This window comes from Schistocerca gregaria, chromosome 1 (genome assembly GCF_023897955.1).
Source record: "Schistocerca gregaria isolate iqSchGreg1 chromosome 1, iqSchGreg1.2, whole genome shotgun sequence".
Classification (NCBI taxonomy): domain Eukaryota; kingdom Metazoa; phylum Arthropoda; class Insecta; order Orthoptera; family Acrididae; genus Schistocerca; species Schistocerca gregaria.
In genome coordinates this window covers 715,104,914-715,130,014 of record NC_064920.1, presented here as the reverse complement: position 1 = coordinate 715,130,014, position 25,101 = coordinate 715,104,914, and the positions used below count along the sequence as shown (strand labels likewise).

The following is a 25,101-nucleotide window of genomic DNA, read 5'->3' as shown; positions in this document are numbered from 1 at the left end:
CTCCTGTTGCTCTCGTGTCGGCCGCGAAGCCACTACCCCTCGCTATACGGCCCACTGGACTTACGTGGCGACCTCACATGCGCCGACGCTCAAGGCGGACAACTCATCTTGTGTCCCAGTGCGCGACCGACCAACCGATCTATCCAACGGCCAATGATCGCTGCCTGAGCAACTCGAGCAGACTGGTGGCAGACTCAGATGCAGGAACTAAGCCCCCGACCGGGCGACGACTTGTTGAGTTCTCTCACTGCGCCACAAATTCGGACGAGACACAGAATAGCAAGCTGGGGACGAGACACTCACCCAGACTGAATCCAGACACAACCAGACTGACCAACTGGCGAGCTCATAGCGCCCCTTAAATGCATGTGAACAGGCAACCTTTCCCCTTTCCCACCAGAGGGAGACACCAAAGCTTCGATTGCCACAGCGGCGCCACCGCCAGGAATAGAGGGCGACTGCTTCACACAACGCGCTGCGGCGCTCTCTTCAAAACAGCAACTTTTACCACGGCTCAGTTCCTTTCTTCGACGATTCTGCGGAGAACCACTTCATTCCTTATCATGTAAGTTCACCTGATTTTCAATCATCTTCTGGAGCACCACATCTCAAACGCGTCGATTCTCTCGTTTCCCACTGTCCATGATTCACTACCATAAAATTCTCTGCTCCAACCATAGATGCACAGAAATTTCTTCCTAAAACTATGACCTATGTTTGATACCAGTGAAGTTCTCTTGTCCATAAATGCACTCTTTGCCTGTTCTAGTCTGCTTTTTATGTCATCCTCGCTTCGTCCGTAATGGCCTGTTTTGCTTCCAAGGTAGAATAATTCCCCACTTTCGTCAACTTCACGATCACTAATTTTGGTCTTACGTTTATCACTGTTCTCGTTTCTCAACTCCTCATTATTTTCGTCTTTCTTTGATTTACCCTCCATCCACATTTTGTACTCATTAGACTGTTCATTCCATTCAATATTTCTTGTAATTCTTCTTCATTTTTACTCCACTGCCTCTCTGGCGCCTTTACCTTTACTAAAGGCATTGTAATCATCATCTAACAGGCCCTCGATTTTCTTTTCCATTTTTCTGTACATTTCTCGTCAACATTTTAAATGCATGAGTTGTTAAGCTGATTGTATGATAGTTCGCATGTCTATTTGCCCTTGGTATGTTCGAAATTGTGTGCCTGATATTTTTCCGAAAGTCTGTCACTTATATTCTGCAGATCACGTCGTTAGGCTATCATTTCCTCCCATGATTTTAGAAATTACAATGGGACGTCAGCTGTCCATTCTGCTTTCTCATGTCTTCAAGAGAAATTTAAATTCTAGTACTGGATGCCCTATGTCTTCCTTATCGAGTCCAATTTCTTTTCCTATCTCAGTTATCAGACGAGGCCTTTAATGTACTCTTTGCACCTATCTGCTCTCTCCTTTGCGTTTAACAGTGGAACTCCCATTTCATTAGCGATCTAGTTTTTAGTTTCACCGAAGACTGTTTTGCTTTTCTATGTGCTGAGTCATTCCTCCCAACGGTCATTTCTTTTTCGATTTCTTCACATTTTCCCTGCAACTATTTCGCCTTTGCTGCCCTGAACTTCTTATTTATTTCATTCCTAGGGAATTGATATTGCTATATTCCTATCTTCCCCTGATCATTTTCGTACTTCCTCCTTTCGACGATCATTTAGAGTATTTCTTCCGTTACCTACGGTTTCTTCGCAGTTACCTTTCTTGTACCGATATCAGACTGCCCAGCATCAGTGATTGCTCTTTTTAGAGTCGTTCACTTTTCTTCAACTCTACTGCCTACTGAGCTATTCACTATCGCAATATCCACATCTTTAGCGAATTTCATAAGAGTCTCACAATTCCTCTGTACTGTAGTCTCCCACAGTAGGCAAGGAGGGTATACATGGGCCCTGATAACGACCTTATCGCATCCGTTGTCATGCCAGAAATCCAATATCGGGTTACACATTTAGGCTCCTTGCTTCCTCCACTCGCTTTCCCGCAGGTAACCACCGGAAACTGATCAAGGTTACCCAGAGGAAGCACTCAGGCAATTGTGCTACTTATATTCAAGATCACGTAACATAAAAATGTCGGCAACCGCCTCTCCTCCCCTATGGACCAGTGAGGATCATGAATACCCTCCACATCTTTATCTTTTGTAACTGGGACGTATGTGTGATAGGGGTTACTCTGCAGCTGGCCAGCATAGCTAGGGGATCATGCTGTATCTATTTGTTAACAACAAATTACGTAAAAGACTACCTTGTCCGTTGTATTGTACTTTATCAAACTCATGATGGTGGGTAATTTCGGCCGTGTGCCATTATCAAGCTCATTTTCTAAATTACATATATTGCTCGTCACGTTCTTTTATGTCAGGCTGCTGCATATAGGGCCTGTTGCGATGGAGTACGACTTCTGATTTTATGTATGTTAGATAAAAGAATGTGATGAGCACGATACATGACACAGGGCCGGCCGCGGTGGCCGAGCGGTTCTAGGCCCTACAGTCTGGAACCACACGACTGTTACGGTCGCAGGTTCGAATCCTGCCTCGGGCATGGATGTGTGTCGTGTCCTTAGGTTAGTTAGGTTTAAGTAGTTCTAAGTTCTAGAGGACTGGTGACCTCAGATGTTAAGTCCCATAGTGCTCAGAGCCATTTGAACCATGACACAGGAAATGTGCTTGATAATGGCTCACGGCCGAAATTAAGTATAACACGACTTTAATAAGACACAACACAGCCGTATTTGTAAATACCAGTATTACATGACACCACCAGAGGCCACGTCCAGGCCCAGACATGTATGTAAGTACTCTCATTTTTGTGTATTTTCCCATATTTTTCGTAGTTTCCCCAGTTTTAAGTATTTTTCTCCCATTTTCCTATTTTATAACCGGAAACACTCTGTAGAATAGCGAGAGGTTATCTCTATGTGTTTATAACAAATTACCTCATTCCAGGTCTGTTCGTTACAAGATACATTATGAGGTACCCGAGGTCTATGGATACAGTCTTTCGTTAAAAATCAAAATGAGCTTGGTCGAGTGTTCGAACTCTCTGTGCTTAAATTTTGAATAAAAATCATCAGTAATGGCAGAAGAGTGTTGGCTTAAGAATTCACCCTCATCCCGCCAACGGCTTTGTCAGAGACGGCAGACAGAGGTTCAGGACACTCGGCTATCTTTGGGGTAGGAAACTGCACCTACAGGTGGAAGTATCAGCAATGATCAACTGCGTGAGGATGAAGAAAGCAATGGAAACCACTGAATTAAAGACACATAATGTGTATCCGCAGGACTTGTGGTCTGTAACTGAGAAAGATGTCATGATAATCTTTACATTGGCAAAAGATTCCGGAATAGCCCCCTTTCGCTTCTCCGGGAGGGAACTGCCAAGGGGGAGGCGACCACAAGAAAAAGACTGAGTAACCAACGAAAGGATAACGATCTAGGTGTCGGCTATGGAACGTCAGAAGTTAGAACGGGATAGGGAAGCTATAACATCTGAAACAGGGAATGCTAGATATAGTAGGCGACAGTGACGTTAAATCGAAAGAAGACAAGGATTCCTGTGCAGATGAGTATGAGGTAAAAACAACAATAGCTCAAAATGGTATAACGAAAGTAGGATTCGGTATGAATAGGAAGATAGGACAGAGAGTGAGTTACCATGAACAGTTCAGTGATATGGTTCTTCTTATCAGAATCGATAGCGAACCAACACCAACAACAAAAGTTCGAGCGGAGGATGAGGAGGTAGAGAATGTGTATGACGATATTGAATGGGTAATTCAGTAGGTAAAGGGAGATGAAAATCTAATCGTCACAGGGGACTGGAATGCGGTTGTAAGGGAAGGAGTAGAAGAAAGGTTTACGGGAGGACATGGGCTTGCTCGCAAGATTGAGAGAGGAGAAATACTAAGAGAGTTCTGCAATAAATTTCAGCTACTAATAGTGAATACTCTGCTCAAGAATCACACACATCATGAGCCTCTTGCACAGACCTACTACCCTGACTTCCACTGCGTCATGTATTCTACTTCAGGGCCTCTGAACCTCTTCTCTGTGTTTACTGAAATCACCCAAGAGAACAGTTACTGCTCTTTTATCTCCTTGTGTCACTACATAATCCAGCGTGTTCCAGAATTGGTTCATTTCCGCTTTGTCTGTTCTGCTTTTATTGTTTGTGGGTGCATTTGCAGTTGCCTCTGTATCAGTATTGTCTCCTGTCTTCATCGTCATCTCCGTCTCACCCTCCCACTCAGTAACATTAGCCAAGCTGTATATGTATACCAAAAGTGCTGTGCCAGATATAAAAGCCTGTTGCTTAACCCTATAATATAGTGTTACCTTTAATATTGTACATTTTTCTGACTCCAGTGTGTTCCCATCCTTGAATCTTGTTTCTGGCAATGTCGGGACACCGATTTCATACTCCTTTATGCTGTCCAGGTCTTTCACGCTTTGCCATTTCGATATGAAAAATTCTGTTTGTGTGTACCAATCATTTTTCAGCTATTCATGCTTTGCGTCTTCAGTGGTCTATAATACAAAGAAAATAATTTACATATACATTTTTGATATGAGATCTGTAGTGAGTCTGAGTAGCCCAATTTGATCTATTGCTGTTTGCAACTCTATGGCTATGTTTTTTATAGTTACATTTGTTTATCTCCCATTCATGCCTCAATTTATTGTCCTTCATGCTCTCTCTCTCTCTCTCTCTCTCTCTCTCTCTCTCTCTCTCTCTCTCTCTCTCTCTCTCTCTCTCTCTCTCTCATATACCATAAGATTGCCATGACTCTTTTATCCCAGTGTGTTGGTTATTTTCCTTTATTAGATGCTCTGAATATGGGGAGAGGCTGCATTTGGCTTCAGTGCCCTTGTATGTTCTTTGTGCAGCCCAATATATTTAGAGTTGCAGCTGTTACATATTAATGCATATAGTTATGAACAGTTGAATTTATCTTTCTCTATTTTCACAGTGTTTACTTTCTTTTGTATTGATATATTTATCTCTAAAGTTGGTTAATTTAATTTTTTTTGAAGATGTTACTAATCTTCACAGTGAGACGGTTGTGTTATGTGCCTTTTGTGTTGAGGGACCTGTTTTCTGGTGTGAAAGTGCATTCTGTTATTGTTATGTGTTGCCATATCTGTACTGTTTTCAGTTCTGCTGTCTTCTGTCTGTACTTCCCTTTTAATGGATTTACATACTTTGTCTACTATGTTTCTGTTGTATCTATTGTTTTGTGTTATGTTGATGAATATTATTAGTTGTTCTTGATTCTTCTTTTTGCTCAGAGGTATTCTGCCGAGTTTGCATCCTTTATGAAGCTGTGTCTGCTGTTATATTTTGTAATTTTGAGGTCAAGGAACTACACTCCTGGAAATTGAAATAAGAACACCGTGAATTCATTGTCCCAGGAAAGGGAACTTTATTGACACATTCCTGGGGTCAGATACATCACATGATCACACTGACAGAACCACAGGCACATAAACACAGGCAACAGAGCATGCACAATGTCGGCACTAGTACAGTGTATATCCACCTTTCGCAGCAATCCAGGGTGCTATTCTCCCATGGAGACGATCGTAGAGATGCTGGATGTAGTTCTGTGGAATGGCTTGCCACGCCATTTCCACCTGGCGCCTCAGTTGGACCAGCGTTCGCGCTGGACGTGCAGACCGCGTGAGACGACGCTTCATCCAGTCCCAAACACGTTCAATGGGGGACAGATCCGGAGATCTTGCTGGCCAGGGTAGTTGACTTACACCTTCTAGAGCACGTTGGGTGGCACGGGATACGTGCGGACGTGCATTGTCCTGTTGGAACAGCAAGTTCCCTTGCCGGTCTAGGAATGGTAGAACGATGGGTTCGATGACGGTTTGGATGTACCGTGCACTATTCAGTGTCCCCTCGACGATCACCAGAGGTGTACGGCCAGTGTAGGAGATCGCTCCCCACACCATGATGCCGGGTGTTGGCCCTGTGTGCCTCGGTCGTATGCAGTCCCGATTGTGGCGCTCACCTGCACGGCGCCAAACACGCATACGACCATCATTGGCACCAAGGCAGAAGCGACTGTCATCGCTGAAGTCGACACGTCTCCATTCGTCCCTCCATTCACGCCTGTCGCGACACCACTGGAGGCGGGCTGCACGATGTTGGGGCGTGAGCGGAAGACGGCCTAACGGTGTGCGGGACCGTAGGCCAGCTTCATGGAGACGGTTGCGAATGGTCCTCGCCGATACCCCAGAAGCAACAGTGTCCCTAATTTGCTGGGAAGTGGCGGTGCGGTCCCCTACGGCACTGCGTAGGATCCTACGGTCTTGGCGTGCATCCGTGCGTCGCTGCAGTCCGGTCCCAGGTCGACGGGCACGTGCACCTTCCGCCGACCACTGGCGACAACATCGATGTACTGTGGAGACCTCACGCCCCACGTGTTGAGCAATTCGGCGGTACGTCCACCCGGCCTCCCGCATGCCCACTATACGCCCTCGCTCAAAGTCCGTCAACTGCACATACGGTTCACGTCCACGCTGTCGCGGCATGCTACCAGTGTTAAAGACTGCGATGGAGCTCCGTATGCCACGGCAAACTGGCTGACACTGACGGCGGCGGTGCACAAATGCTGCGCAGCTAGCTCCATTCGACGGCCAACACCGTGGTTCCTGGTGTGTCCGCTGTGCCGTGCGTGTGATCATTGCTTGTACAGCCCTCTCGCAATGTCCGGAGCAAGTATGGTGGGTCTGACACACCGGTGTCAATGTGTTCTTTTTTCCATTTCCAGGAGTGTATATTGTCCAACATATACCAGGGTGGTATATGTTATTTAGTTTTGTAGTTAGTTTATTTGTCAAATTCTGTAATGCGAAACGAATATCATCCCTACGTATTTTCTGGCTGGTTGTCAGCACTGGTGCTCGTGGACCTTTTGTACAAAGTTTTTTCGGGTTATTGTATGTTTTTTGACATCTTTCAATATGTTTTTCATACTTGTTTTAAAATTTCAATTAGATTTTCATTCTCCAGTACTTTTTTTGTAATAGCTCTTTTTGTTATTGATGTATTCCTATTTATCCATGAAGACTGCAGTATTACTTTTGTAGGAAATTCTCCCTTATCCTTATTTGTGATTGGTGTGTGTGTGTGTGTGTGTGTGTGTGTGTGTGTGTGTGTGTGTGTGTGTTGTGCTGTTAACTTGGATTTTTATCCTGCTTGAAAATCATGACATTAATGCAATTTGAAAGCACTTGCTATTGTTCACAACTTCTGTTCAATTTCATATTATTTTTTGTCTTGTGGAACTGGATGAGGGCCATCTTATATGTGATGTAGGCCTGTAAATTTTAAGTGTTATATCAGGGACTTGTTTTAGTTTGCTAGCCTTCGTCATGGTATGTAAATGGTTTTTAATTTAAAGATCCCTTTTTGGGCTTATCTCTAACATCTGATTCATTCTGGATGCAGTGCTACTCGGGAATTCAGTCTCTCTCTATCATGGTGAGGCTGGCTCCCTAGAATAAGACAGCCTGTTTGTGCCACCCAGAGTCTATGCAGGATTAAGTACCCTTGGGGTAAATTACTGTTCATTATGTACTCCATGGCTCCTTCCAAAATCAAAGCATTAATTGAGCTACTACAGTTGCAGTAGTGGGATTACAACTGAGGTAGTGTGCTCTATAGGATATATAGAGGTCAGTCTTGCAAAGGTGAACATCTCTGACTCTTCTGGGACTCTTCTGAAACACAGACACATCACGTTTGTTCCTGTCACAGCCTCGACACTAGATACAATGTATGGATTTTAGTTTCAGTTTCAGTCTGAAGTTAAAGCCTCTTATCTGCCTTTGGGATTATCACCTCCTTCCGCCATACAAGACGTTGATTCCCTTCATTTGTCACCCTCCCAGGCATGTCTCTTTACTGGGAACTATCATCCAGGGCCAGACAAACTCAGGTTTTTCAACAAAGTATTATTCTTCCAAAGACCTGCTAAATGGTATATATGTTTGTAATTACCTGTATGTACCTTATTTCGTTTAACAAAAAATTGGGAAAAGACGTTGATGCACATTTGCACATGCACTGGTCAACCAGAACATTATGACAACGTACATAATAACCATTATGTCCAACTTTTGAATGGATAACAGCAGCGTCACTTCATGGCATGGAAGAAATGAGGCCTTGGAGAGAACTGGGTGCACATCTGCACGCAAAACGCCCCCTCTGAGGGGGCGATAAGATCTCATACCACGTTCAATCGCCTTTCGTATGTGTTCGTATTTGATCCGGTTCAATTCGGGTGATTTGGAGGGGTCAGAACATCTATTGAAACTCTCCAATGCATTCCTCGAACCACTCCATCACACTCCTGATCTTGTGACATAACGCATTATCTTGCTGAAAAATGTCACTGCCTTTGGCAAATGTGATCCAGAGGAGGAGGTGTACGTAGTCTGCAAACAGTTTTCGAAAGTCTTTGGCCATCATGGTGCCTTGCATGAGCTCCATTGGATCCATAGATGCCCTTATGAATGTTCCTCAGAGCATAATGAATCAGCCGAAAGTAGTATGACGAAGTACGTGACATTGTTGCCAAATTTATTCAAGATGGTGGATCCAAGATGGCAGTGATAGATGCAGCAACGTCGTAATGGCGATAAGTTCAAATATTCGCGGGACAATAGGTCAACTGGGCTCTCTCCACTAACCTAAGTCCCTCCTCCCCACCCCTCAACTCGCCAAGAAAATGGTGGGAAAATTTTGACGTGAAATAACGGCGGGTAAAAAGGTCAGTTGGGCTACCTCCACTAACCTAAGTCATCCAACGACCATCTCTTCCTAGGAATTGGTGGGAAAAGGACTGTCTATGCTGGACTGCTGAATTTTGCATGCATTGTTTATTTATACAATTTGGGGACGCTGATGTACAGACACGTTCACTACGCGTAAAACTGGCAAAATAATGCATGCGTAACGCTCTGCAAACACGTTAACAACGATTAAACAGCCGAAATAATGCATTGCACTAACGCTCATTGCATATAAAAATGTAATAAGGATCTATTCCCTACATGGGTCCTTGATTGCGTAACGCGCTGATAACGGACTTACTCTGCAGGCAGCAGCCGACTGGTGTTATACCGAACGCGCGCTGTAGTGCTTGGTGTACTTGCTGAGAATGTAACAGTAACTGTAGACATTGCTTTGTACTATATTAATAAAGTGTGATCCTTGACGTCTGTAACCGCTGGACGTACATCCAGAAAAGGGGGCTCAAGGATGCAAAAGTTTGAAAAAATTCTAAAACATAGTGCTGCTCTGCCCGCTGAGCGCCTAGCGAGTGACTCACGGGATAACTCCCGCCTGCTGCTGCCTGCAGAGTCTAAGTCCGTTATCAGCGCGTTACGTAATCAGGGTCACCCACTCACTCTATACAAGCGGGCAGTGCACGCCAGCGGAACCATTCCGCTGGGAGCTCTGTCTGCAACAGCATTGAACCACTATGCCTCGTCGACGTGTGTATCGTCAACGCCGCCACCGCATGCCAGTCTACAAACATATTATAAGCCTCGACAATAAACTTGGAGGCAACGGAATAGCTCAAGCAGTAATCTTAAATGGACCTATATTCTTCCGAGGCTGCAGGGTTAATTTTACTCTGGATGTCGCTACTGGAAATTCTGGTAGTGGTTGGTTTACCCTAGCCATTGTTCGTTGTGAAAACGCCTCACTTCCTGGACTCGAGTCCTTCGCGAAATGATGACCAGATGTGTCGGGGGCGCGTGCCGGTCCAACATGTCCCATGTGCGAAACGCCTCTGGGCATGCATGTGTTTACCTAGCCACTGTCACTGGTGTGCTGGCACATCGCCTTTTTACCTGTGGGTCCAGCGCCAGTCTAATTGCCAAGCGGAATGTTTGCCTAGAGGCCGGCCGCGGTGGTCTAGCGGTTCTAGGCGCTCAGTCCGCAAGCGCGCGACTGCTACGGTCGCAGGTTCGAATCCTGCCTAGGGCATGGATGTGTGTGATATCCTTAGGTTCCATAGGTTTAAGTAGTTGTAAGTGCAAGGGGACTGACGACCTCAGCTTTTAAGTCCCATAGTGCTCAGGGCCATTTGAACTTTTAAATTGTAAAGTGCTGCTTTCAACATATATCTCAGAAACGGTAAACGTTCGCTCCTGTTTTTACCTGTAAAACACTTCATTATGTCTGTGTATACTTGTGAAAACGCCGTTAATCATAAAAGCATTCTTGTTATTTGGAAAGAGAGCTCTCTCTAGGCACAGACAAAAAAATCGGGACAATAATGCAAACAGCATGCGTAAAAAAAAAAGTTGGAATTTTTGGTGTCCTACAGGTGCCGGTCTGGAGATGTCCTAATGCCACAGTGGCAGGCGAGGGACAGCATCCCACCAGAGATGGATAATCTGTTTCAACGTGTCATTGAACACTTGAACAAAGAAGATATCTGGTTAGTCTCAGAACTTTCCATGGGCATCTTCCCCAATCTTGTAGAATCAATCTCTGAAAGATCCTTTGTTCCAGCACAAAGAATGTCTTGTGAACTAATGGATCATAATGATAGACTATTACTGAATTTACCCACCAAACTGCTGCTACTGCTGCTGCTGCCAGTATGGGAGCACTGTCTGCATTTTTTTTATATTTCTTGAGACAAGACTTTCAGCAGCAAAACTATTTTGTGCTGATCGCCATATTGCACTGACAGTTAAAGGCTGCAAAAGTGGTCTACAGATCATTAAATATGGAAAGACACTTCGTCAATTACACTACTCTGCTACTGCCGAGGAAAGCTTGAATATTTCAGCTTGTAGCTGATCTCCAACCTAGCGGTATCACCACATGTAATATCGATGCAGTACACAAAAAAAAGGTTCAAATGGCTCTGAGCACTATGGTACTTCTGACGTCATCAGTCCCCTAGGACTTAGAACTGCTTAAACCCGACTAACCTAAAGACATTACACACATCCATGCCCGAGGCAGGATTCGAACCTGCGACTGTAGCAGTCGCAGGGTTCCGGACTGAAGTGCCTAGTACGGACACAACTCTTATCTAGCTCCATACCAAATCACCATTTCTGCATCCTGCTTATAGCTATCGACCTACAGCCAGTCGTATATATACCATGAAGTCAGACAGCGTAAGCACAAGAACCATATATACTCTTCGCAGCAGTATATATTTCCCGCGAGGTTGGATGGTCATCCAGTGCAGCCAACGGTCCCAAGTCAACTGCCCCCCAAACAGACACATGTCCAATGCATGACCAGAGCACCCTTAGCAGACCAAGGTTACTCTCCGAACTGTTGTACAAAAGGTGGGTCAATTCTCGTTGGCACAAAGGCGTTACTTTTTCTGACCCCCACCTGCTTACTTGCTTACTTTTTATACCCATCTCCAGACCCTGGGATTATAAGAACATATGTATTTACATGTAGTTTACCACAATATCATACCATTTAAGCGATACTTCTCGATATCTAGCACACAGAAATATCACTTGCACAGCAGTATCGCTTTCACAGTATAATTCCGAAGTTACAGACTGCAAATTATTTCTCTAGAAACCTGAAACCTTACGAGGTGTAGCAAGGAGGGACCTGTTGTAAGACATGGAGAACGAGAACATGTCTCCTCTTCTAAGAGCTTTACGTGAAAACTTGAAAAAAAATTGTGAAAACTAATAATACCTCTCACAAATACCGATGACGGTGATATAACAAATTCCAAGCCATCCTCATAATGTACAAAGTCAACAAAGGTGTTTCACATGCCTATAGAACCAGCAAACTTGTCTTTCACCCGTCCTTCACCTGCTAGATGCACACAACACACACCACAGTTGATGTTTTTCAGCCAAATAAAGACGGGAAATGTGCAGTAGCAGCCAGCTGGGCAATTTACATAGGAGGGAATAATGCTCCAGAGCAAACAGACGTCCATACTGAATCTTCTAAAATTTCCATAGAGTGCACACGCAACAGCGAAGGCTCTCCAACACAAACTGAGTATGAATTCGTTATTCAGCCGTCTAGAGGGCGACATGGTTAGGTCAGCTACATTCCTGTACCCCACTCGCCCTCTCCATTTGGCCTGCTCCTGCCGTAAGCCAGAAACGTGATTCGTTATCGCCACAGCCACCGCCGCTGCGTGCCTAACACCCCCAGACAGAATCGTCCTAGGAAACTGACGAAATAAACACTACTGGCCATTAAAATTGCTATACCACGAAGATGACGTGCTACAGACGCGAATTTAACCGACAGGAAGAAGATGCTGTGATAAGCAAATGATTAGCTTTTCAGAGCATTCACACAACGTGCTGACATGAGTAAAGTTTCCAAACGATTTCTCATACAGAAACAGCAGTTGACCGGCGTTGCCTGGTGAAACGTTGTTGTGACGCCTCGTGTAAGGAGGAGAAATGCGTACCATCACGTTTCCGACTTTGATAAAGGTCGGACTGTAGCGTATCGCGATTGCGGTTTACCGTATCGCGACATTGCTGCTCGCGTTGGTCGAGATCCAATGACTGCTGGCAGAATATGGAATCGGTGGGTTTAGGAGTGTAATAGAAAACGCCGTGCTGGATCCAAACGGCCTAGTATCACTAGCAGTCGAGATGACAGGCATCTTATCCGCGTGGCTGTAACGGATCGTGCAGCCACGTCTCGATCCTTGAGTCAACAGATAGGGACATTTGCAAGACAACAATCATCTGCACGAACAGTTCGACGACGTTGGCAGCAGCATGCACTATCAGCTCAGAGACCATGGCTGCGGTTACCTTTGACGCTGCATCACAGACAGGAGCGCCTGCGATGGTGTACTCAATAATGAACCTGGGGGCATAAATGGTAAAACGTCATTTTTTCGGATGAATTCAGGTTCTGTTTACAGCGTCATGATGGTCGCCTCCGTGTTTGGCGACATTGCGGTGAACGTACATTGGAAGCGTGTATTCGTCATCGCCATACCGGCGTATCTCGCGGGGTGATGGTATGGGGTGCCATTGGTTACACGTCTCGGTCACCTCTTGTTCGCACCGACGGCACTTTGAACAGTGGACGTTACATTTCAGATGTGTTAAGACCCATGGCTCTACCTTTTATTCAATGCCTGCGAAACCCTACATTTCAGCACGATAATGCACGACTGCATGTTGCAGGTCCTGTACGGGCCTTTCTGCTTACAGAAAATGTTCTACTGCTGCCCTGGCCAGCACATTCTCCAGATCTCTTACCAATTGAAAATGTCTGGTCAATGGTGGCCGAGCAACTGGCTCATCACAATACGCCAGTCACTAGTCTTGATGAACTGTGGTGTTGTGTTGAAGCTGCAAGGGTAGCTGTACCTGTACACGCCATCCAAGGTATGTTTGACTTAATGCCCAAGAGTATCAAGCCGTTATTACGGTCAGAGGTGGTTGTTGTGGGTACTGATTTCTCAGGATGTATGCACCCAAATTGCGTGAAAGTGTAATCATATGTCAGTTCTAGTAGAATATAGTTGTCCAATTAAGACCCGTTTATCATCTGCATTTTTCATGGTGTAGCAATTTCAATGACCAGTAGTGGATATTTGATCGCTGTACTTACAATTAAGTATTGCGATTGCAGTCTCAATCGGATGACTTTCAACAACGCGTGAAGTATTGGAAATATCCCCTCTAGACGACTGTGGCTCTGGAAACGGAAATATCTGTACCAGTCATATGACTTGACATAATTATCCAAGTGGAAAAACAAAATCTTTCATTCCCTTTCGGCTATCGCAGTATTCCACGTCAAGTCCATACCTTCCCTTTCGACAGGGTATATCCATTTCCTTTGCACAGGTCGGAACACACATACATCATAAGCCTGATGGTATGTATTTTCCGTCGGAACGAAAAATGATGTCACGATCGCGTGGTTAGAAGTGACATAAAATCGACAGAATTACGAAAAAGTACGGCAAATATGCGTAAATTGACGAAAAACACATTAAAATGCGGGTAGTTGAGGAAGTACTTGCATGACTTTCTGTTGGCGCAGAACAACTCTTGTACATGCGACAGGAAAAGGAAAACGGGAAAACGTTGACATGGAAGCACCGGGAACGAGAGAGAGAGTCATTTTTTTCGTTTTGGCAGCATTCTGCTGTATGTATTTTGAGGTAATAGTGGTACACACGAGTTGACTGCTGGCTCTGATGCTTTTCTGGGAAAAAATGACAATAGCAGAGCAGTGTAATTGAGGAAGTGTCTTTCTAAATTTAATGATCTGCAGATCACTTTTGCAGGCTTCAACTGCCAGTGCCATATGGTGATCAGCACAAAATAGTTTTGCTGCTGAAAGTCTTGTCTCGAGAAAGAAAACTACAGACAGTGCTCCCATACCGGTAGCAACAGCAATTTGTTGGGTAAATTCAGTAAGAGTCAATCAGAATATTCCATTTGTTCGCTACACTTCCTTTATGCAAAGCCATCGGAGCCTCTACAGGCTGGTTAGAACAAGATGGGGGAATAGTATCTATGGAACATTTTGAGAGTAACGTGATGTCTTCTTTGTACAAGTGTTCTAAAACAAGTTGAAACAGACTTTCCATCTATGGTGGGCTGCTGTCCCTCATCCGCATTAGGACATCTCCAGACGAGCAGCTGTAGGACACCGAAAATTCCAGCTATTTTTTTTTCTTCTGTAGGACAGTGCTTTGAATTCTGTTTGCGTAATTGTTCTGGTTTTTTCCGTCTGTGCTTAGACAGTGCTCTCTTTCCAAATAACAATCATGCTTTTTTGATTAACGGTGTTTTCGCAAGCATGCACAGATGTGATGAAGGCTTTTGGCGGTGAGAATAGGAGCGAATGTTTACCGTTTCTGAGACGTATGCTGAAAGCAGGGCTTTACAAGTTCCAGGAAGAGTAACATGTGACGGATGGGCTGTCCCATTAGGATTACAAAGAAGGACGCATTCTGTTATTCAGGGACATTTTCGTAAACATTTTCTGAATGCATTGCAGCAGATTTCTATAGGATGTCCAGAGGGAGATTTACATAGACGTGAGACGTCAGTATAAAAGTGACAATCTTTTAACTGCACCTGTGGGTCGCTAGGCAAACTTCTCTCTGTTTCGCTGATAGCAACCCCCAGAAATTGTCACCCATCCACAAAACTCAACCCCAACTCAAACAAGCATTGTCAGTCAATCATTATGTGGTAACAAACAGCGCACCAATGCACGGATGGGATGGAAAAGACACCACCACTGTACTGTAATAATAAGCAACACAACTGACAGCTCAAACAATCTTAGCAATTTTACAGCAACTTCATCAACGGCCAGTGATGTGACAGCATGTTTCATCAGTTTCATTATCATAGCTAAACCGCCCCATCTCTATTTTGCGAGTATCACTGCGAATGTAGGTAGGTGACTGCTCAGTATGCCCATTCACTTTTAATTCTCGAACACACAAACCATCAAAGTATACCAGAAAGCACTCTACATATTTCTAACACCTCGATCAAAGTGCTTAATTTACAATCTATCTCTCCGAGTATGAGAGTCACAGAGCATCCTCACTGTCATTGACCAACCCGCCCTGCAACAGCGTTACCAAATTAATATGCAACCGCTCACAAGAAGGCCGCTACACTCCACGTCTCATGAATGAATCTAGCTTTGTGAGTCCTAACCCATCCAAGTGCACGACATTTATCGAAATGCGCCCATGTCGAGGACCTTAGCACTCCTTATCGATGTATAGTAACAGATTTCAAAGAGTTGTGATGTAGCAGCAGACGGTTAAGAAGAATAGGAAATGAATGATTTTTATGCACAATGGATCCTCAGACAGGTGTAGTTCGATGCATTTTTACGTAAATCAACCAAGCTATCAATTATAAAGTATTGTTCTAGAGTCTAGGATCGGTATCTGAAAGGTATTCAAGAGATAACATAAACACACACGTTCCTAAGGCTACAACATTCTGCCTGTTCTCTAGACATTAGAAACATTTTACTTGACCTAGTACATTATGGCGATGATTTGGAATCTACTACATCACCAACATCGGTATTCGACAGTGGAAATATCAGTTTCCTCTAGTTTCGAGTTGGCGAATAAATGTCTTTGCAGACCTGACAAGTTTCTTGTTATTCAGTGGTGTATAGCGTGCCCCACCTAGCTAAGGTTTTGGGTTTGTAGAGAACTAATTTCCAGTCTATATCTTGGGAATCATGTTGCACTAGTGATCGGTAGGATGCTGCCTAGTGCTTGATATCGAGAAGTACCGCAAAAATGATATAATATTGTGGTGAACCAAGCGAAAAAATACATGTGTTCTTATAATCCCCGAGTTTGGCGATGTGTATAGAAAATCGAGCAAGCAAGGAGCAAAAACAGTAACATGTTTGTGCCGAGGGGAAACAATCCCGAATTTGTAGAACAGTTCTGAGAGCGACTTCAGTCCGCTGTGCGTGTGCTGGTCGCACATGGGGGGGGGGGGGGGGGGGATGATTTGTGATCATCGGCTGCGGGAAAATATGTAGTGCTAAGAGGAGTATATATATTGTACTGTCCATCTTCGTGGTATATGTATGAATGCTGTAAAAGGTATGATGTTGTTTGGTGCAGGATACGAATTGTGTGATTACTACACCGACATGGTATACAGTGATGTATTGCTCGGCCAGAGATATGTTTCACGTTCTAATATTCAAGCTCATCTCCTCAGTGGGAGAGCAGTCTTTCTCTGTTTGACAATATGTATGGTAGTTTGTAAGATTTAATTGCCAGTGCAATATGACGATCTGTGTAAAATAACCGCTGGAAGTCTCGTCTGCAGAAGGAAAAAAGGTGGATGGTGCTTCCAAACCAGCAGCATCAGTAATTCGGCGGGTAAATTCGATAAGAGCCAATCATAATGCTCGATTCATTCACACCCTTTGTGCTGGGATATAGGAGCCTCTACATAGCAGAGGGAGCGTTTGTGTGTGTTGAAAGCAGGAAGGGAAACACGTGATGGACAGTATACCACATTACGTCCACGAGGAAGATTGTATTCGAAGTTATTGTGCGCTATTTTTGTAAACAGTTTCTGTTAGGGCAAGAATTTCCGTGCATACAATCTAAGCCATCAAGAAAGCGAGTGTTAACTATTTCGGGGCCACTATACAATTTCCATGAGGTCGACTCGATTCTTAGTTTTACATAGTCATGTGATATCAGTATAAGATTGAGAACCTTGTTAGATGCACTTGCGAGGGTTTGTAGCTACACGCGCGCACTTCGTGGCATTGCATTAGTCACGCTGGGCAGTTAAGCATGGTTAGATGCACCTCTCATGTTGAGCTAGTAACGATGCACTCTGTGCTACTCTGTCATCAATCGTAAAGACACTTGCTGCCCAGAGGCATCTTGCGTATGTGACTGGCATGACCGTGCCTTGGAGTTCCATGACATTGGTGTAACTCTGACTGTATACTTGAAAATAGAAATAACTGTCACCTGCATCTTCTGGGCGCGTCGCGTCTGTCTTTGACGGCGCGCGCGCCCCTGCTGCGTCTGCGCTCCCGCCAGCTCACGTCAGCAACGGTGCCCATGTGAACACATTTTGAGAGGAATTTCCCAAGTATCAAGTATGAAAGGGATGTCACCGCCTCAAGCTTGAGGGCAACTCTGCGTGGTTTGACAGCTGACAGGTGCGTCAATTTGATGGGGCTGCCTGTAGCCTCCTGTGTGGTCTAGTGTACTGGGGGTGGCGGAGGGTGCTTGTGCATGTTGATTGTGTGTCTGTTGCATTATTTTGTGAGCGGATCTGTAGGCTGTGCTATGCATTATTTGGACAGTTCACGAGTTGATTTCGTTTCTACACATTAGTGTACTGCATTATTTAGCAGTAGTTTGAATGTCTGTGCTGAGATTACTTCGGTAAATTAGGCGTTGTTTATGTGTCTTATGACCGTTATTTAGAAGTAGGTTACAGATCTGCAGACTGTATATGACACCAAGAACATCAGGGCGAGTGTTTTGCGTCAGTGTGATAAATATACTCCATCCGTAAATAAAATGTTTCAAAATAAATAGAGTACACTCCTTCCTTACTCTTCCCAGCAGCCCAGCGAAGGTTCATCATTTCAGCACCATTTTCCCCCTTCAGACCACTATCTTGGATTATGTCATGGGAGGGATGACCGTTCCCTTCCGGTGGGAAATACTGTATACCAGGTCAGTTGGACTCTAGATTTCGTGGTGGAGAGACTGCCTGCAAAATAAAGACTCATGTCCAGTGTCCAGCACAGGCAGAGTCCTTTTTCCCGCCATTCTCCCCCCCCCCCCCAAAATCACCTTGGATTACATCACGAAACGGACGACAGTTCTCTCTGGTGATGGTACTGTTTACTAGGTGTAGATCTCGTGGTGAACACATTGTTTGTCGCCATCTTGGATAGTGGTACTTGTGTCATCAGCTGACGACATGGCTGCCATCTTTAATTACGTCACGGAATGGACGACAGTGTCCTCTTTTGGCGGTACTGTGTACTAGGTCAGTTGGAGTGTGGACCTTGTGGTGGTAGTGCCTCAAATTGTTTAAATGAAGACTGGTGCATGACTTTGACAATTGCTGCACAGGATTAGCCAAGAAGGTCTAAGGCGCTGCAGACATGGACTGTGCAGCTGGTCCCGGTGGAGGTTCGAGTCCTCCCTCGGGCATGGCTGTGTGTGTGTTTGTCCTTAGGATAATTTAGGTTAAGTAGTGTGTAAGCTTAGGAACTGATGACATTGGCAGTTAAGTCCCATAAGATTTTCGCACACATCTGAACATTTTTTTATTTTGACAGCTGACGATTAGCAGGCATGTTTGCAAAGTCTTTTAGATGGATTATTATTTTGACAATTTACGAGTTGTTTGGCTCTCTGGATGCAAATGTATTGCATTATTTACGATTGGTTTGCATGTCTGTAGATTGTGCAATGCGTTATTGTGACAGTTTACAATTATCAAGGACGTGTGTAGAGCATTATACATGAGTTATTTAGGAGTAGTTTGCAGGTCTGTGTGCTGTGTGGCATGTCAGAGCGTGTGTTCTTTATCACTGTGATAAATATACTCCATCCCTAAATAAGTTGTTCCAAATAAATAAAGTACACTCCTTCCTCTCTCCAGCCCAGTGCAGGCTGAGACCTTTTCTCACCAGTCCCTAGGAAGAGGTGGCAGTTGGGTGACTTGGTTAGTGAAGGTGAGATTTGTTTCCTGCAATATTCTTAGGTTGGTAGAGAAACCCCAAGTGACCTTTCTTTGCCACTAAAATTCAAACTTGGCGCCAGTTCCTAGGACAAGGTGACAGTCAGGTGACGTAGGTTAGTGGAGGTAGCCCAAGTGTCCTATATTTCGCACTATTTTCTTATCTTAGTAGAGATACGTGAATTGACCTTTCTTTTCCTCCAAAATTCAATCTTGGTGCCAGTTGCTAGAAGGAGGTGGCGGTCGGGGTGACTTAGGTTAGTGGGGGTAGCCCATGTGACCTATCGTCTCGCGATTTTCTTACGTTAGTAGAGGTAACCGTAGTGTGAAGCATTATCCTGTTGGAATTTGAACGTCCCGCCATTTTTCTAGGGGTGGAGATGGGAGGTGGGGAGGGGGGGGGGTAGGTTAGAGAAGGTAGCCGAAATGACCTATCTTCCCACCAAAATTCAAACTTCCCGCCAAAAGCCGCCATCTTGGATGACGTGTTCGTTGTCAACTTGGATGACGTCATCTCGCCATCTTGGATAACGGTACTTTGCCGTAGAACCACCCTTCCCCAATACTGTCTTGTAATAATCGCTGTATATCCTGGCGAGTGACTGCCTAACCAGAATGCATGCCACAAACAGCAGGGAGTTATCCCTCATGACATTTCACCTCACAATTAAAGGTTTTTCTTTTATCTTAGGTGCTGCTGCTGTTGCTGTATGCTGTTTCTATGGTTTGAAGACGACCATCATGACCACTCTGTCGACTCCTGCTGTTGCCCTGATTGTGAGGACAGCTATACGGATACCCATGAAGTGAGGCAACACTACTGCCCCAACTGTAAAGCTTTCATTGGGGCTTACGAGAAATAGCTGTCCAATGAGTCCACTTGTTCAATACTCTGTTGCTGTGAGCTGAACGAACCAGCTCGAGTATAAACTCCGTCCACGGCACCCACAAAAAATACACTCCATCTATTTGATGCTTTGAACTAACAGTGAAGATTTACTTCGATTTATAACCATCAAATCGCCGAAGTACCAAAAGTGTTATGTTAGTACAGTTGCAGATTTTCTTTTTCTAAGTTTACCAATACATGTTCCACTGTGTAATGCAAGACAAGAAATAAAAGATGGAAAATGTCATTTGAGTTACAATGTTTGAATATTTACGTACTTTTCTATCGCTTGGTGAGCTGTGGGATGCAGAGACTGCCTCAAACCTGCTAGCCTACTTAAGGCTTCACCAGTGGACCCAAGAAGCTGTTCACCATCTGCTGTCACGAGGGGGAGCCACTGTTGCTGCTTGCCCAATTACAGCAGTGGACACTGATGCCACCGGCCCCCGTCGCCTAATTGGGACCACAGGTCGACATCTGCACGACAACGAATACCTCAGACTGGGCTGGAGGGCCAGTCACCTGGGTGCATGTGTTCGCCGTCAAGGAGAGGACTTCTTAGATCAGCCTGCAGAGCTACTGGCTGGCTATAGGCCGCGCCGACCACGACACCTGGAAGGCACCGACCGGTCATGAGATGAAGGCTGTCACACGAGTCGTGCGCGGGATAACGCTCCCGCTGGCCACTGGCACAGTATATAAGCGATCGCACCCTCGCGCTACGCTCACTCTGCGTCTTGCTGCTGCACAGGCAACTGCATTGAACGCCGCCAATATGCCTTACAGGAGATATCGACGTCGTCGTCGTGCAACAGTTTACAAAAATATAGAAAACATAGAACTTACTACAACATCTGGTGACAAGAACAATGGTATTCCAGTGAAGAGTGTGGCAGCCCACGCTCTCCTCGATGGACCTAATGTATTCCTTGGATGTTCACTTAATTTTAGTTTGGATATTAACTACACATTCTCACATGGAAATGAATGATTCACTGTCGCCATTGTGAGGGGTGGTAGCGGAGTTTCTAGTGTAACTGGACTTGAAAGTTTTAATGATAGTGATATAATTGCTTATCGTACCTACCATATGTTTGAACTTGCTAATAAACACTTTGGTAAATCTGCTTATGACTCTACTTCTCCACTTGATGGGTAGGTGTGTGCCTGCTGCTACTGGTGACAGGGCGCACACTCCACAAGGCTGACTGAGCAACCAGCGCCCTGCGAAGGCAATTCTGTTTTTGTGAATAGTAAATATGTCTCTGTGAATAATGTTTTATTTCGCATATGAGCGTGAACAGATCGTCCTCACTGCACCTTGCTTGGTACAGTTCGAACGACAGTCTGTTTCAAGACTGTGATATGTTTTGCAACTTTTGTAAACAGCTGCTCAGGTTTAAGTAAAATGCTAAATTTTAGGTGAATTTATTCTTTTTATTAATCATTTTCTCATACAATACGTCCCCGTTTTCGTAATCGTCATTCATCAAAAGAAAATGGTATCTGTTGCACATACCCCTTGGAAATGGTTTTACACTACTGGCCATTAAAATTGCTACACCACGAAGATGACGTGCTACAGACGCGAAATTTAACCGACAGGAAGAGGATGCTGTGATAAGCAAAGCATTCACAGAAGTTTGGCGCCGGTGGCGACACCCACAACGTGCAGATATGAGGAAAGTTTCCGATATCTCACACACAAACAGCAGTTGACCGGTGTTGTCTGGTGAAACGTTGTTGTGATGCCTCGTGTAAGGAGGAGAAATGCGTACCATCACGTTTCCGACTTCGATAAAGGTCGGACTGTAGCGTATCGCGATTGCGGTTTACCGTATCGCGACGTTGCTGCTCGCGTTGGTCGAGATCCAATGACTGCTGGCAGAATATGGAATCGGTGGGTTTAGGAGTGTAATAGAAAACGCCGTGCTGGATCCAAACGGCCTAGTATCACTAGCAGTCGAGATGACAGGCATCTTATCCGCGTGGCTGTAACGGATCGTGTAGCCACGTCTCGATCCCTGAGTCAACAGATGGGGACGTTTGCAAGACAACAACCATCTGTACGAACAGTTCGACGACGTTTGCAGCAGGATGGACTATGAGCTCGGAGTCCATGGCTGCGGTTACCCTTGACGCTGCATCACTGACAGGAGCGCCTGCGATGGTGTACTCAACGACGAACCTGGGTGCGCGAAAGGCAAAACGTCGTTTTTTCGGATGAATTCAGGTTCTGTTTACAGCATCATGATGGTCGCCTCCGTGTTTGGCGACATTGCGGTGAACGCACATTGGAAGCGTGTATTCGTCTTCGCCATACTGGCGTATCACCCGTGGTGATGGTATGGGGTGCCATTGGTTACACGTCTCGTTCACCTCTTGTTCGCACCGACGGCACTTTGAACAGTGTACGTTACATTTCAGATGTGTTACGACCCGTGGCTCTACCTTTCATTCATTGCCTGCGAAACCCTACATTTCAGCACGATAATGCACGACTGCATGTTGAAGGTCCTGTACGGGGCCTTTCTGGATACAGAAAATGTTCGCCTGCTGCCCTGGCCAGCCCATTCTCCAGATATCTCACTAAATGAAAAAGACTGGTCAATGGTAGCCGAGCAACTTGCTCGTCACAATACGGCAGTCACTACCCTTGATGAACTGTGGTATCGTATTGAAGCTGCATGGGCTGCTGTACCTGCACACGCCATCCAAGCTCTGTTTGACTCAATGTCCAGGCGTATCAAGGCCGTTATTAGGGCCAGAGGTGGTTGTTGTGGGTACTGATTTCTCTGGATCTATGCACCCAAATTTGCATGAAAATGTAATCACATGTCACTTCTAGTATAATATATTTGTGCAGTCAATACCCGTTATCATTTGCATTTCTTCTTGGTGTAACAATTTTAATGGTCAGTAGTGTAATTATCCCAGACTACAAATCAAGTACCAAGTGAACGTATTGAAAGCTGTCCCTGAAACTCTGTTCCATTCCATAAATTTTAACCAAGCACATATAAACCTTCGTTGGCCCCCTTCGCCAGACTACGTCATGTGAAGCAGGCCGGCGGCGAGTCGTCATCAAACGTCACCCAGCAGCTACAGAACAACAACTCATCGAAGACGGCTCCATCAAAGCAGGCTGCAGTTCCTGGACAAGCTGCCTGAGTCAATGGTCGTGTGATTTTTGCATGATTTTAACAGAACCAAGTATTTTACGTCATTTTGTGGACTGTAATTTGCAGATCGTATTTTCCAACAAAATAAGTGAAAAATTCTCTTCGTGTACCCTACAGTTGTTTATTAACTAAGGTACAGATCTTTATTGGTATTATCGACAAAGATTACACTATTGTCCTAAAATATTTTCGCTGCAAGTAGAATAAACATACACGTGCACGTACACACACACACAGACACAGACACACACACACACACACACACACACACACACATACAGGGTGGTCCATTCATCGTGACTGGGCCAAATATCTCACGAATTAAGCGTCAAACGAAAAAACTACAAAGACCGAAACTTGTCTAGCTTGAAAGGGGAAACCAGATCGCGCTATGGTTGGCCTGCTAGATGGCGCTCCCATAGGTCAAACGGATATCAACTGCGTTTAAATAGGAACCCCCATTTTTATTACATATTCGTTTAGCACTTAAAGAAATACCAATGTTTTAGTTGCACCACTTTTTTCGCTTTGTGAAAGTTGGCGCGGTAATAGTCACAAACATATATGGCTGACAATTTTAGACGAACAGTTGGTAACAGGTAGGTTTCTTAAATTAAAATACAGAACGTAGGTACGTTTGAACATTTTATTTCGGTTGTTCCAATGTGATACATGTACCTTTGTAAACTTATCATATCTCAGAACGCATGCTGTTACAGCGTTATTACCTGTAAATACCACATTAATGCAATAAATGCTCAAAATGATGTGCGTCAACCTCAATGCATTTGGCAGTACGTGTAACGACATTCCTATCAGTAGCGAGTAGTTCGCCTTCCGTAATGTTCGCACAGGCACTGACAACGCGCTGACGCATGTTCTCCAGCGTTGTTGGATCACGATAACAAATATCCTTCAACTTTCCCCGCAGAAAGAATTCCGGGGACGTCAGATCCGGTGAACGTGCGGGGCTTCGACGACCAATCCACCTGTCATGAAGTATGCTATTCAGTACCGCTTCAACCGCACGCGAGCTATGTGCTGGACATCCATCATGTTGGGAGTGCATCGCCATTCTGTCATGCGGTGAAACATCTTGTAGTAACATCGGTAGAACATTATGTAGGAAATCAGCATACATTGCACCATTTAGATTGCCATCGCTAAAATCCTTCCTCCCATAATGCCGCAACATACATTATCAGGCCAAGGTCACTGATGTTCCACTTGTCGCAGCCATCGTGGATTTTACGTTGCCGAATAGTGCATATTATGCCGGTTGATGTTACAGCTGTTGGTGAATGACGCTTCGTCGCTAAGTAGAACGCGTGCAAAAAATCTGTCATCGTCCCGAAATTTCTCTTGTGCCCAGTGACAGAACTGTACACGACGTTCAAAGTCGTCGCTTTGCAATTCCTGGTGCATAGAAATATGGTACGGCTGCAATCGATGTTGATGTAGCATTCTCAACACCGGCGTTTTTGAGATTCCCGATTCTCGCGCAATTTGTCTGCTACTGATGTGCGGATTAGCCACGACAGCAGCTAAAACTCCTAATTGGCCATCATCATTTGTTTCAGGTCGTGGTTGACGTTTCACATGTGGATGAACAATTTCTGTTCCTTAAATAACGTAATTATCCGGCGAACGGTCCGGAAACTTGGATAATGTCGTCCAGGATACCGAGCAGCTTCCATAGCACACGCCCGTTGGGCTTTTTGATCACAATAGCCAT

General features: G+C 44.8%; 1 protein-coding gene across 7 annotated transcripts in view; it reads left to right on the top strand.

Moving 5' to 3' along the window:
• Positions 1–20,431, top strand: part of LOC126365983 (lipopolysaccharide-induced tumor necrosis factor-alpha factor homolog) — a 75,267-nt gene extending 54,836 nt beyond the window's left edge. For all 7 annotated transcript variants that reach the window (XR_007566289.1, XR_007566291.1, XR_007566290.1 and 4 more), the window contains one exon: positions 19,987–20,431. Coding sequence is in view for 3 of the 7 variants with exons in the window: in XM_050008814.1 (XP_049864771.1) it covers positions 19,987–20,158 (172 nt within the window). In the remaining 4 variants the exon portion in view is untranslated. The remainder of the gene's footprint in view (positions 1–19,986) is intronic.
• The last annotated feature ends 4,670 nt before the right edge of the window (positions 20,432–25,101 follow it).